The sequence below is a fragment of the Aotus nancymaae genome, unplaced genomic scaffold, assembly GCF_030222135.1.
Source record: "Aotus nancymaae isolate 86718 unplaced genomic scaffold, 86718_ANA_hifiasm-v0.15.2.pri h1tg000028l, whole genome shotgun sequence".
NCBI lineage: Eukaryota > Metazoa > Chordata > Mammalia > Primates > Aotidae > Aotus > Aotus nancymaae.
Window position 1 is genome coordinate 38522591 of NW_026988441.1, and position 14710 is coordinate 38537300.

The window sequence follows — 14710 nt, forward strand, 5'->3', positions numbered from 1 at the left end:
GAGCAAAACCCACTCACCCTTCCCCGCCTTGGATCATGACTTCAACGTTTCAGGGGTCCAGCCTTTCTGAATGTTTGTAGAAATAGATAACACATTCGGATAAATGTATCCATCTTTAAGTATACAATTCAATGGCATTTGGTAGATTCACATACTGTGCAGCCATCGCCACCACCCATTTTAAACTTTCTCCTCACCCCAGACAGAAACTCTGTCCTCATGAAGCAATAGTTTACCTGCTTTAAAATTTTTATTTACTTTTTTTATTTATTTATTTTGAGACTGAGTCTTGCTCTGTTGCCCAGGCTAGGGTACAATGGTGCGATCTCGGCTCACCACAACCTCTGCCTCCAGGTTCTAAGCAATTCTCCTGCCTCAGCCTCCTGAGTTGGGATTACAGGCGTGCGCCACCACACCCAGCTAATTTTTGTATTTTTAGTAGAGGTGGGGTTTCACCATGTAGGTCTGGCTGGTCTCGAACTCCTGACTTCGTGGTCCGCCCACCTCAGCCTCCCAAAGTGCTGGGATTGCAGGTGTAACCCACCACACCCTGCCTAAAGGTTTTATTTTTTAAGAGATAAGGTCCTGCTCTGTTACCCAGGCTGGAGTGCAGTGGCATGATCATAGCTCACTGTAGCCTCAACCTCCTGGGCTCAAGTGATCCTCCTGCCTCAGCCTCCCAAGTAGCTGGAACTACAGGTGCAAGTGACTGCATGTGGCTAATTTTTATCGTTTTTATAGAGACAGGGTCTCACTATGTTGCCCAGGCTGGTCTCAAACTCCTGGGTTCAAGTGATCCTCCCACCTCAGCCTCCTGAAGTGCTGGGATTAAGGGCATGAGCCACTGCACCTGGCCCTCATGCAGTTTATTGAATACTATACTAACAGTGAAAAACAGAAAGATTATATCAGTACTGGAAGCACGGTTTCTACTGAATGTGATCGTTTTTGTGCCACTGTAAAGTCAAAAAACTGTGGAACCATCTGCACTTGCAACTAATGTTAGGCTTAGACACATGGATTTTAGATCCAGAAACAAGCCCTTCCTGCTGGGTCAGGGAAGGCTGCAGGGGTCAGCGCTCTTAGCTGCTAGCAAGAGAAGCCAACTAAGCCTGAGTTAAGAAAATGAGGCCAGGCACTGTGGCTTATACCTGCAATCCCAGCACTTTGGGAGACTGAGGTGGGTTGATCACCTGAAGTCAGGAGTTCGAAACCAGCCTGAACAACATGGTGAAACCCCATCTTACTAAAAATACAAAAATTAGCCAGGCATGGTGGCATGCATCTGTAATCCTAGCACTTGGGAGGCTGAGGCAGGAAAATCGCTTGAACCTGGGAGGCAGAGGTTGCAATGAGCTGAGATTGTGCCACTGCACTCCAGCCTGGGTGACAGAGCAGACTCTGTCTCAAAAAAAAAAAAATAAAGAAAGAAAGAAAGAAAAGTAAAGAAAAAGAATTTATGGCCAGCTCAGAAGGATGGAGGAGTCACAGAGGCAGCACGAGAGATGACAGGTGGCCAGCTGGACAGCCATAGCCTCATCATGCCCAAACATGCAGAGGCCACCTGGGGCAAGACACAGAAACGGCCGGGCGTGGTGGCTCACGCCTGTGATCCCAGTGCCTTAGGGGGCTGAGGTGAGTGGATCACTTGAGACTAGGAGTTCAATATCAACCTGGCCAACATGGCGAAACCCCATCTCCAGTAAAAATATAAAATTAGGCCCAGCGCGGTGGCTCATGCTTGTAATCCCAGTACTTGGGAGGCTGAGTTGGGTGGATCATGAGGTCTGGAGTTCGAGACCAGCCTTTCCACTATGGTGAAACCCTGTTTCTACTAAAAAATACAAAAATCAGCTGGGCATGGTGGTGCACGCCTGTAGTCCCAGCTACTCAGGTGGCTGAGGCAAGAGAATCACTTGAACCTAGGAGGTGAAGGTTGCAGTGAGCCAAGATCATGCCACTGCACTCCAGCCTGGTGACAGAGTGAGACTCTGTCTCAAAAATACATATATACACAAAATTATCCAGGTGTGGTTTCGGGTGCCTGTAATCCCAGCTACTTGGGAGGCTGAGGCAGGAGAACTGCTTGAGGCTGGGAGGCAGAGGTTGCAGTGAGCTAAGTTCACACCACTGGACACCAGCCTGATTGACAGAGTGACTCTGTCTCAAAAAAAAAAAAAAGATACATAGAGATGGTTTCTATGCAGAATCGTGGTGAGTGAGCATCTCTCCTTGCGGGGGGATGCCAGGGGATTTCCAAAATCTGGGCGTGGGCACCGGGCATGTGGCTGAGAATCCTAGGCAGCAGAAACATCCAGATGTACTTACCAGAGGAATCAGGGATGCGCCTGGCTGAGGTATCAACGAAGCCGTCAGTTGCAGCTGGCTGTTCATGTCGATGCTATACATCCTGTGTATAAATTCTCCCGTCAGAAACTCTATCTAGTTAGAAAGGCAAAGAAGGAAGAAAATCATGCTCCTGTTCCCAAAAGGAAAGGGCACGGAGGCGGGAAGGTGGAAGGGAAGTTCCGGGTGCTGCAGCCTGAATCTCCACTTGGGCCGCCGTCTTCCCACTAGACTCTATACTTGCAGAAGGGGCTGGAGATGGGCACAATGCCAGCCCCTCCCTTCTCTCCAGATGTATCCCCCAATCCTGACATTCACAGTAATTGCTTCTTTCTGTTCCTTTATTTTTTTTGAGACAGAGTCTTGCTCGGTCACCCAGGCTGGAGTGCAGTGGATGCAATCACGGCTCACTGCAGCCTTGACCTCTCGGGCTCGAGCGATCATCTCTCCTCAGCCTCCTGAGTAGCCAGGACTACAGACGTGCACCACTATTCCTGGCTAATTAAAAAATTTTTTTTTTTGTAGAGACAAGGTCTTACTGTGTTGCCAGGCTGGTCCCAAACTCCTGGGCACAAGCAATCCTCCTGTCTCAGCCTGCCAAAGTGCTTGGTGTTACAGGTGTGAGCCACTGTGCCTGGCGTTTTTCTGTTTCTTTAGAGTAGAGCTGCCCTAGTATGCATGTCAAGACCATAACTATTCCCCAGCACTGTTATGTCTTTTAAGCCTCTTTCAATCTCCAGGTTTGTTGGCTGGGTTGAGTTCTCACACCTGTAATCTTGGCGTGAGAAGATCACTTAAGTTCAGAGGTTTGAGATCAACCTGGACAGCACAGGGAGACTCTTGTCTCTACAAAAACTAATTTTTTTTTTTTTTTATTCTACCCAGGCTGGAGTGCAGTGGCATGATCTCAGCTCACTACAACCTTCGCCTCCTGGGTTCAAGCCATTCTTCTGCCTCAGCCTCCCAAGTAGCTGGCACATGTGACCACACTCAGCTAATTTTTGTATTTTTAGTAGAGACAGGGTTTCACCATGTTGGCCGGCCTGGTCTCGAACTCCTAACCTCAGGTGATCCACCCACATCAGTCTCCCAAAATGCAGGGATTGGGATCACAGGTATGAACCACCGTGCCCGGCCAAAAATTAAAATTTTAAAAAAGACACAATCTATAAGTTTCTCCTCTATCCCTTTTCCTTTCTTTATTATTATTTTTTATTTATTTATTTATTTTTGAGACAGAGTCTCACTCTTGTCGCCCAGGCTGGAGTGCAGTGGCATGATCTGGGCTCACTGCAACCTCCGCCTCCCAGGTTCAAGTGATTCTCTTGCCTCAGCCTCCTGAGTAGCTGGAATTACAGGTGCCTGCCACCACACCCGACTAATTTTTGCATTTTTGGTAGAGAGGGGGTTTCTCCTTGTTGGTCAGGCTGGTCTCAGACTCCTGACTTTGGGATCCACCTCTCGGCCTCCCAATGTGCTGGGATTACAGGCGTGAGCCACCGTGGCCGGCCTATCCCTTTTCCTTTCTATGGATGTTGGAAGACGCCATGCTGTTGGGCCTGTAGCATTTCTCAAAGTCTGGATTTCCCTGGTGCAGGCAAACCCTTTCTCTGTCTTTTGCATTTGTGGCATATTTGCAGCTGGACTGATGCTTGCCCCATCAGATTAGAGTTTGATTGTGTTGGCAAGATTCAATGGGTGATGTGATTGGTCTCTTATTGGTGATGAATACTATTGTCTGTCTTATTTTGTTAATTTTTTTATTAGTTTTTTAGAAATGGGAGTCTCATTTTGTCACCCAGACTGGAGTGCAGTGACTCCATCATAGCCTCAAACTCCTGGGCTCAAGCAATCCCCACACCTCACCCTCCTGAGCAGCTTAGACCACACACCACCGTGCCCAACTTTTTTTTCTTTTTTTCCTTTTTTTTGTAAAGATGGGGTTTCACCATGTTGGTCAGGCTGCTCTTGAACTCCCGATCTCAGGTGATCCGCCCGCCTTGGCCTCCAAAGTGCTTGGATTACAGGCGTGAGCCACGACGCCCAGCTGAATTTGTCTTTTTAAAAAAGAGTGCATTGAACATTGATGTAAACAGTTAGGATCACATACAGTGCACCTCCCAATGTGGAATTCAGGATCCATGAGAAGTGCCTGGATATTCACAAGGCACTTCTGGAAATCAAAAGCTGGAAAGGCTGTGTCCCGCAGTGGGGTCAGTATTTCCACCATCCCTGGGCTCCTGAACATGAGGGCCGCCGCCTCCGACCAGATGGGTTGGTCTGCAAACTAAGAAGAAAGTGATTCCTGAGATCTATTCATTCTAATTGTTTTTTTGGAGATATAAATTTTATTTCATGATGCAGATTTAAAGAAGCTAGAGGGAAGAAAGAAAATAAAGAGAGAACGAGAAAGGGCCAGGTGCGGTGGCTCACACCTGTAATCTCAACACTTTGGGAGGCCGAGGTGGGTGGATCACGAGGTCAGGAGTTCAAGACCAGCCTGGCCAACACGGAGAAACCCCGTGTCTACTGAAAATATAAAAATTAGCCGGGTATGCTGGTGAACACCTGTAATCCCAGCTACTCTGGAGGCTGAGGCAGGATAATCACTTGAACCTGGGAGGCAGAAGTTGCAGTGAGCCAAGATTGAGCCACTGCACTCCAGCCTGGGTGACAAAGTGAGACTCCATCTCAAAAAAAAAAAAAAAAAAAAAGAGAAAGAGAAAGGAAGGAGAAAGGGCTGGGGGAGGGAGGAAACACAGTCATATGAAACTTGTGATCCAACTATTCTTCAGCATCATTCATCCTTTGGTAATTATTCTTTTTTTCTTTTGTTGAGATGGAGTCTCACTCTGTTGCCCAGGCTGGAGTGCAGCAGCACGATCTCGGCTCACTGCAACCTCTACCTCCCAGGTTCAAGCCATTCTCCTGCCGAACAAGTAGCTGGGATTACAGGCACACGCCACCATGCCCAGGTAATCTGCATATTTTTAGTAGAGACGGGGTCTCACTATGTTGCCCACGCTGGTCATGACTCCTGGCACCAAAGTGCTGGAATTGCAGGAAGGAGCCACTGTGCCTGGCCAAAATAATTCTTTTATTTTAAATTTTTGTTAGTTTATTATTTTAAGACACAGAGTTTCATACTTATGATCTAACTACTCTTCAGCTTCATTCATCCTTTGGTAATTATTTTTTTTTTTCTTTTTTTGAGATGAAGTCTCACTCTCACCAGGCTGGAGCACAGTGGTGCGATCATAGCTCACTGAAACGTCAACCTCCTGGGCTCAAGTGATCCTCCTGCCTCAGCCTCCCAAGTAGGCAAGACTACAGGTGTGCACCACCACACCCAGCTAATTTTCTTTTTCTTTTAGACAGAGTCTTGCTCTGATGCCCATGCTGGAGTGCAGTGGCACGATCTTGGCTCGTTGCAACCTCTGTCTCCCGGGTTCAAGCAATTCTCCTGCCTCAGCCTCCGAAGTAGCTGGGATTACAGATACCCACCACCACGCCTGGCTAATTTTTGTATTTTTAGTAGAGACGGGGTTTCACCATGTTGGCCAGGCTGGTCTTAAACTCCTGACCTCAGGTGATCTGCCTGCTTTGGCCTCCCAAAGTGCTGGGATTATAGGTGTGAGCCACTGCACCTGGCCAAAATTTTAAATTTTTTTTCTAGAGATGTGGTCTCCTTATGTTACCCAGTCTGGTCTTGAACTCCTGGCCTCAAATAATCCTTCTGCCTTGGCCTCCCAGAGCTCTGGGATTACAGGTGGGAGCCACTGCACATAGCCTAATACTTTTTTTTTTTTTTTTTTTTGAGATAGAGTCTCACTCTGTCGCCCAGGCTGGAGTGCAGTGGTGCGATCTTGGCTCACTGCAACCTCCCCCTCCTGGGTTCAAGTGATTCTCCTGCCTCAGCCTCCTGAGTAGCTGGAATTACAGGTGCCTGCCACCACGCCCAGCTAATTTTTGTATTTTTAGTAGAGATGGGGTTTCACCATGTTGGCCAGGCTGGCCTTAAACTCCCGACCTTGTGATCTGCCCCGCTCAGCCTCCCAAAGTGCTGGGATTACAGGCATGAGCCACCACGACTGGTGCCTAATTCTTATTCACAGATCATGGATGGGAGCTATGGAACCTCTCCCCAGAATACATGCTGGCCCCATCAGAACGTCAGGGTTAAGTCCTAAGAGATGGTTCCTCTGTTTGTGCTCCACACCCAAATAATCCGTCTTAATCCACAGTCAGGCAACTTGCAGGCATTCTAGTGGCTGTAGTCTAGCTGCAAAAACACTGAAGTAGAAGTCTGTAGACCCCAGGGACTCTTTTGGCTCAGCCACTAACAACTTGATGTGGCCTTGGGAAAAAAAGAAGCTGGAGCGACGATGCCTATAATCCCAGCACTTTAGGAGGTCGAAGTGGGAGGATTGCTTGAGCCCAGGAGTTCAAGAGCAGCCTGGGCAACACAGCAAGACCCCATCTCTACAAAAAAATTCAAAAAATTATCCAAGCATGGCGGTGTCCCCCTATAGTCCCAGCTACTTGGGAGGCTGAAGTGGGAGGATCATCTGAGACCCGAAGGTCAAGACTGCAGTGAGCCAAGATCACGCCACTGCACTCAAGCCTGGGGTTCGAAGTGAGACACTGTCTCAAAAAAGAAAAAAACGAAAGCTAGAGCTTTTGTTTTCTCATTTTAAATGGTGGATGATATTATCTCCTTCACGGAGTTACTGTGAGGATAGAAATACAATTAATTTTTTTTCATCTCCTTTTGGAAATACAGTTAGATAGACATACTGGCTGGACGCAGTGGCTCACGCCTGTAATGCCAGCACTTTGGGAGGCTAAAGTGGGTGGATCACTTGAGGTCAGGAGTTCAAGAACAGTCTGGCCAACATGGTGAAACCCTGACTCCACTAAAACTACAAAACTTAGCCCAGCATGGCAGCACGCACCTATAATCTCAGCTACTCAGGAAGCTGAGGCAGGAGAATCATTTGAACCTAGGAGGTGGAGGTTGCAGGGAGCCTAGATCATCCCACGGCACTCCAGCGGGACTCCATCTCACACACACACACAAAAAAGCCAGGTGTGGTGGCTCATGCCTGTAATCCCAGCACTTTGGGAGGCTGAGGTGGGTGGATTACCTGAGGTCAGGAGTTCAAGACCAGCCTAGCCAATAGGGAGAAACCCCATCTCTACTAAAAATACAAAATCAGCCAAGCGTGGTGGCGCATGCCTGTAACCCCAGCTACTCGGCAGGTCCTGAGGCAGGAGAATCGCTTGAACCTGGGAAGCGGAGGTTGCAGTGAGCCGCGCCATTGCATTCTAGCCTGGGCAACAAGAATGAAACTCCGTCTCAATAATAATAATAATAATAATTAGATAGGCATAGTGCACAAGATAATATCAGATGACACTTGTGCCACCACTTAGTACCACTTTGAGCACAGACAGACGACGTAGGTCTCTCTGCCTCAGTTTTTCCACCTGTCAAATAGGAACCATATGAGGATCTACTCCTAAGATGACGCTCAAGGCTAAATAATGTAACCCACAAAGGTACCTCGACCAGCACCTCCTGCATTTTAAATACTCTTCCCTTTTAGCTGTTGTTGTTGTTACTGTTATTATTTTACTAACTGGAGGGATTTCTAGCCTGCAAAAAAAGGATCAGAAGTTTGTGAACAAGACAATTATTCTTTTTTTTTTTTTTTTGAGACGGAGTTTCGCTCTTGTTACCCAGGCTGGAGTGCAATGGCGCGATCTCGGCTCACCACAACCTCCGCCTCCTGGGTTCAGGCAATTTTCCTGCCTCAGCCTCCTGAGTAGCTGGGATTACAGGCACGCACCACCGTGCCCAGCTAATATTTTGTATTTTTAGTAGAGATAGGGTTTCACCATGTTGACCAGGATGGTCTCGATCTCTTGACCTCGTGATCCACCCGCCTCGGCCTCCCAAAGTGCTGGGATTACAGGCGTGAGCTACCGCGCCCGGCTTGACAATTATTCTTTTTTAAAAAATTTCTTTTTCTTTTCTTTTTTTAGTGTAGCACCGAAGGTAGACAGTCATTCCTTATCAACTTCATAACCTCACTTTTTCTTTTCTTTTCTTTTCTTTTTTTTTTTTTTCACTCTGCCTCCCAGCTCAAGTGATTCTCCGGCTTAGTCTCCCAAGTAACTGGGATTACAGGCGCCCACCACCGCACCCGGCTAATTTTTGTATTTTTAATAGAGGCGGGGTTTCACCATGTTGTCCAGGCTGGTCTGGAACTCCTGACCTCAGGTGATCCACCCACCTCAGCCTCCCAAGGCATGAGCCACCTCCCTCAGCCCATAACCCCAGTTCCTTTTTACCTACTTTGATTACGGAACTTGGCACGACACCCAGATTCCCATAATACAAATTGTCCTCCCGAGTTATAACTGCCAGTTCGTTTTCATCTGAGAAAAACAGAACAAGACAAAACAAAAATTGAAATGCTGGTCATTTCCGTGTACAAAAAGATAAGCATGGCCAGGTGCGGTGGCTCAGGCTTGTAATTCCAGCACTTTGAGAGGCTGGGGCGGGCAGATCACTTGAAGCCAGGAGTTCGAGACCAGCCTGGCCAACATGGTGAATCCCCCTCTCTACTAAAAATACAAAAATGAGCTGGGTGGGGTGGCGCGAACCTGTAGTTCCAGCCACTCAGAAGGCTGAGGCAGGAGAATCTCTTAACCCAGGAGGCAGAGGTTGCAGTGAGCAGAGGTCACGCCATTGCACTCCAGCCTGGGCAATAAGATTGGAAATCCATCTCAAAAAAAAAAAAACTAACATGACTGCTATTTTCTGGTTATAATCACAACGTTCATGTAGAAAAGCCAAGCAATATGAAAAAATATAAAGTTTTTAAAAATTGCTCCAAATTGGATCAGCAAACCTTTTTTCTTTTGAGACAGACAAGGTCTTGCTCTGCTGCCCGGGCTGGTGTGCAGTGGCATAATCACAGGTGACGGCAGCCTCGACCTCCCGGACTCACTCTGTGCTCCTGCCTCCTGAGGAGCTGGGACTACAGGTGCACACCCCTGCACCCAGCTAATTTTTTAAAATTGTTTTTATAGAGGCGAGGTCCAACTGTGTTGCCCAGGCTGGTCTCGAACTCCTGGCCTCAAGTGATCCTCCCATCTCAGCCTCCTCCGTAGCTGGGAGTATAGGTGTGTTCCACCATGCCCAGCTAGTTTTTTGTATTTTTTGTAGAGTTGGGATCTCACTATGATCCCCAGGCTGGTCTTGAACTTTTAGGCTCAAGCAATCCTCCTGCCTCAGCCTCCCAAAGTGCTGGGATTATAGGCGTGAGCCACTGTGCCTGGCCAAAATTTTTTTTAAGGGAAATTTGCACACAGAGACAGACGTGCACAGAAGGACGTTGGTTGTCTGTAAGTCAAGGGATGCCTGAGCCAGGAGAGAGGCTGTAGACAGATTCTTCCCCGGAGCCTCCAGACGGAGCCCAGCCTGAAGATACCAGACTTTACTCTTCCAGCCTCCCAACTGTGTGACATGCATGCATTCATTCATTCATTCATTCATTCATTGTTTCACTCTGTCGCCCAGGCTGCAGTGCAGTGGCGTCATTGCAGCCTTATCCTCCCTGGCTCAAGCAGTCCTCCCACCTCAGCCTCCAGAGTAGCTTGGGAACACAAGCACATGCAAACATGCCTAGCTAACGTTTTTTTTTCTGAGATGGAGTCTTGCTCTGTCCCCTAGTCTGGAGTGTAGTGGCCCAATCTCAGCTCACTGCAACCTCTACCTTCTGGGTTCAAGCAATTATCCTGCCTCAGCCTCCTGAGTAGCTGGGATTACAGACACCCGCCACCATGCCTGGTTAATTTTTGTATTTTTAGTAGAGACAGGGTTTCACCATGTGGGCCAGGCTGGCCTCGAACTCCTGACCTCGTGATCCACCTACCTCAGCCTCCCAAAGTGCTAGGGTTACAGGTATGAGCCACCTCGCCCAGCCTTGTACTATTTTATTAGAGACGGGGTTTCATCATGTTAGCCTGGCTGGTCTCGACCTCCTGACCTTAAGTGATCTTCTCATTCACCCTCCCAAAGTACTGGGATTACAGACATGACCCACAGCGTCTGGCCTGAGACAACAAATTTGTCTTGTTCTAAGCCATCCAGTTTGTGGCACTTTGTCACAGCATGCCCAGCAAAGTGATACCCAAGGAATAATCCATTTCGTTATTAAAGGACGTGAATGCTCATGCCCTCAGTCATGCCTGAATGTGTAATAATTAGGTTTTGGCCAGGAGCAGAGGCTCATGCCTATAATCCCAGCACTTTGGAAGGCTGAGATGGGAGGATCACTTGAAGCCCGGAATTGGAGGCCAGCCTGGCCAACATGGTAAGACTCCATCTCCACACACGCACAAAAATTAGTTGGGCATGGTAGCGTGCACCTGCAATCCCAGCTATTCAGGAGGCTGAGGTGGGAGGATTGCTGGAGCCTGGGAGTAAGAGGCTGCAGTGAGCTATGACTGTACCACTGCACTGCAGCCTGGGCAACATACGAAGTCCCTGTCTGTGGAAAAACAAAAACAAAAACGGGGTGTGGTTTGATTTTGGGGGGGGTTTTGTTTCGTTACTGTTACTGTTGTTTTTCGAGATGGAGTCTTGCTCTGTGTCCAGGCTGGGGTGCAGTGGTGCGGTCTCGGCTCACTGCAACCTCCGTCTTCTGTGTTCAAGTGATTCTCCCACCTCAGCCTCCCGGGTAGCTGGGATTACAGGTGTGCACCAGCACACCCGGCTCATTTTTGTATTTTTAGTAGAGACGGGGTTTCACCATGTTGGCCAGATTGGTCTCGAACTCCTGACCTCAGGAGATCCACCCGCCTCTGCCTCCCAAAGTGCTGGGATTACAGGCGTGAGCCACTGTGCCCGGTTGATATCATGTTTCGGCTGGGCTGGGTCTGGCAGATGTGTGGTTAATAAGCCAGGTCTAAATATTTCCAGGCTACCGGTGGGTCGGGCACGCACTGACGGCAATGTTGTGGATGGTGACATTGGCTTCGAACATGGAAGAAAACAAGGTCTGGTCTCCTTTTTTCACCCGGACGGTGTCGACGAGCTGACCTAGGAGATAACAGGACAGGTACATGAGGCCCCGTGTATATCCTGGGAAAGGGGATGCCAACTGCTGGGACCCCAGACCCCCTGCCACCACCCAGCCCACCTGGCCAGTGGCTCTTCCGTGTTCCTTACAGCTTTTGAGAGGTTCGCTATTCAAAGGAGAATGAATCAATGCAGGCCTGGTGCACAGTTTTGTTAAATATGAGAAGGAATATGCTTTGGTTTAAGAAAATCCATAGCTGGGCATGGTGGCTTGCGCCTGTAATCCCAGCACTTTAGCAGGCTGAGGTGGGAGGATCACTGGAGGTCAGGAGTTCGAGGCCGTCCTGGCCAACATAGTGAAATCCCATCTCTACTAAAAATACAAAAATTAGCCAGGTATGGTGGCACATGCCTGTAGTCCCAGCTACTCGAGAGGCTGAGGCCGGAGAATCACTTGTTCCTGGGAGGCGGAGGTTGCAGTGAGCCGAGGCCATGCCATTGCACTCCAGCCCAGCCTGGGTGATAGAGTGAGACTCCGTCTAAAAAATAAAAATAAAAAAATAAGAAAACCTGACCCTTCTGCCAGGTGTGGGGGTGCATGCCTGTAATCCCAGCACTTTGGGAGGCTGAGATGGGCGGATTACTTGAGGTCAGGAGTTCAAGATCAGCCTGGCCAACGTGGTGAAACCTTGCCTCTACTAAAAATACAAAAATGAACTGGGTGTGGTTGCACGTGACTGTAATCCCAGCTACTTGGGAGACGGAGGCAGGAGAATCGCTTGAACCCAGGAGGAGGAGGTTGCAGAGCCAAGATCGCGCCACTGCACTCCAGCCTGGGGGACAGAGCCAGACTCCATTTCAAAAAAAAAGAAAAGACAGCTTGACCCCCACTAGTCTTCTCTGTAAGCAGGCTCAGAGGGATGGCCGTGAAGTTTTTTGTCGACCAGGGGATTGAACACAATGAAATGTCTTCTAATACAGGTGAGCACTATAAGGAATAAAACAGGTCCTGTTTGGCAGCTCTCATCTGTAACCCCAGCACTTTGGGAGGCTGAGGCTGGAGGATCACTTGAGCCCAGCTGTTTTGAGACCAGCCTGGGCAACAGAGTGAAAACCCATCTCTACAAAAAATAAGTTAGTCATGCATGGTGGTGCACCTGTGGTCCCAGCTACCGGGAGGCTGAAGCAGGAGGACTGCTTGAGCCCGAGAGGTGGAGACTGCGGTGAGTCACAATTGCACCACTGTGCTCCAGCCTGGATGACAGAGTGAGACCCTGTCTTCAAAACAAACAAAGAAAAAAATCCCATTGTGAGGATAAAACAGGCTGAGTTCTCCACTGCCCTTATATGCAAGAAAAAACGAAAAACAAACAAACAAACAAAAAAAACAGGCTGAGTACAGTGGCTCACAGCCATAATATCCAGAGTTTGGGAGGCTAAGGCAGGAGGACTGCTTGAAGCCAGGAGTTTGAGACCAGCGTGGGCAACATAGGGGGACCCAGTCCCTACAAATAAACACAAAATTAGCCAGGCATGGTGGCACATGCTTGTAGCCAGCTACCCTGGAGGCTGAGGTGGGAGGATCGTTTGAGCCCAGGGAAGGTGGAGGCTGCAGTGAGCTATGATAGCACCTCTGCACTCCAGCCTGGGTACAGTAGTACAGTCAGGACTCAGCGCAGCCTGCACCTCCACAGAGTAACACCCTGTCTCAAAAAAAAAGAAGAAGTCTGGCGGCTGGGCGCGGTGGCTCACGCCTGTAATCCCAACACTTTGGGAGGCCGAAGTGGGCGGATCACGAGGTCAGGGGATCAACACCATCCTCACCAACATGGTGAGACTCTGTCTCTACTAAAAAAACAAAAAAATTAGCTGGGCTTGGTGGCGCATGCCTGTAGTCCCAGCTACTTGGGAGCTGAGGCAGGAGAATCGCTTGAACCCAGGAGGCGGAGATTGCAGTGAGCCTAGATCGGGCCACTGCACTACAGCCTGGGTGACAGTATGAGGCTCTGTCTCAAAAAAAATGCTGGGCAAGGTGGCTCACGCCTGTAATCCCAGCACTTTGGGAGGTAAAGACGGGTGGATTACAAGGTCAGAAGTTCGAGACCAGCCTGGTCAATGTGGCGAAACCCCGTCTCTACTAAAAATACAAAAATTAGCTGGGCATGGCGATGCATTCCTGTAATCCCGGCTACTCGGGAGGCTGAGGCAGGAGAATCGCTTGAACCAGGGAGGCGGAGGTTGCAGTGAGCTGAGATTGCGCTGTTGCACTCTAACCTGGGTGGCAGGGCAAGACTCCGTCTCAAAAAAAAGAAAATGTAGATTTACTGTACATGAACTAAAGTATCCCAGGAATGTAACTATTCGCCTTCCCCACATCAATGAAATGTTAAATACGATGCCTCCTGAAACTCTGGAAAAGCAGCCTCAGACGTGTCAGACTAGCGATTTTCCTAGACGCGCCCTACAGCTGGCAGAATAAATCTTGATGGAGATTCTTGTCACTGTCACTAATTCGTCATCACTGTATGCCCGGCCCTAAGTATCTCGCAAGCCAGGAAGCTAGGGGAGGACGCAGAGAGATCCATTGAATCACTATGGGCTTGTGGTCCACTCTGAACATGGAAGAGAAAAACTAACTGAGTGGTCAAAGGGTTACTCCTTCCCTTCCCCTTATCGAGGCTGTACCCATCCCCTCTGGAGGAGGCCACCGGGCAGCAGCCCCACCCTGGGCCTCTGGAGTCACCTGCATTATGGGAAAACAGCAGGCTGTGCTCGAACCACAGAAGCAGGATGCCTCTCTGGCCAGGGACGATGACGATGTCGAGAGTCCCGTTATAGTCAAATGACAGCCCTAAACTCCGGTTGAGGGGGTGGTCTGAGTACTTCAACATGCCCTGGGGAGAAAAGACAGCATTCAGCCTCTCCCCAGACCTTACTGTGGAGTCCTGATGAGGGCAGAGGAGTCCAGCCAGCAGGAGCAGGGGAAAGCAAAGAAAGCAGAGAAGCCACAATTCTGCCTTTCTGTTGTATTTTATTTTATTTATTTATTTGTTGAGACGGAGTCTCACCCTGTCACCCAGGCTGGAGTGCAGTGGCGTGATCTCGGCTCACTGCAACCTCTGCCTCCCGGGTTCAAGTGATTCTCCTGCCTCAGCCTCCTGAGCAGGTGGGAGTATAGGCACCCACCACCGCGCCTGGCTAATTTTTCTATTTTTAGTAGAGACGGGGTTTTCACCATGTTGGCCAGGATGGTCTCGATCTCTCGACCTC

The 14710-nt window shown here is 49.0% G+C and overlaps 1 protein-coding gene across 1 annotated transcript in view; it reads right to left on the minus strand.

Moving 5' to 3' along the window:
- The window catches only part of CATSPERD (cation channel sperm associated auxiliary subunit delta), a 51311-nt gene that overhangs the window by 18397 nt on the left and 18204 nt on the right, over positions 1-14710 (minus strand). Inside the window, exons 9-13 of the mRNA XM_064380733.1 lie at positions 14184-14334; positions 11366-11461; positions 8708-8790; positions 4457-4633; positions 2329-2442 (exon numbers count right to left, since the gene is read on the minus strand). Coding sequence (XP_064236803.1) covers positions 2329-2442; positions 4457-4633; positions 8708-8790; positions 11366-11461; positions 14184-14334 — 621 coding nt within the window. The remainder of the gene's footprint in view (positions 1-2328; positions 2443-4456; positions 4634-8707; positions 8791-11365; positions 11462-14183; positions 14335-14710) is intronic.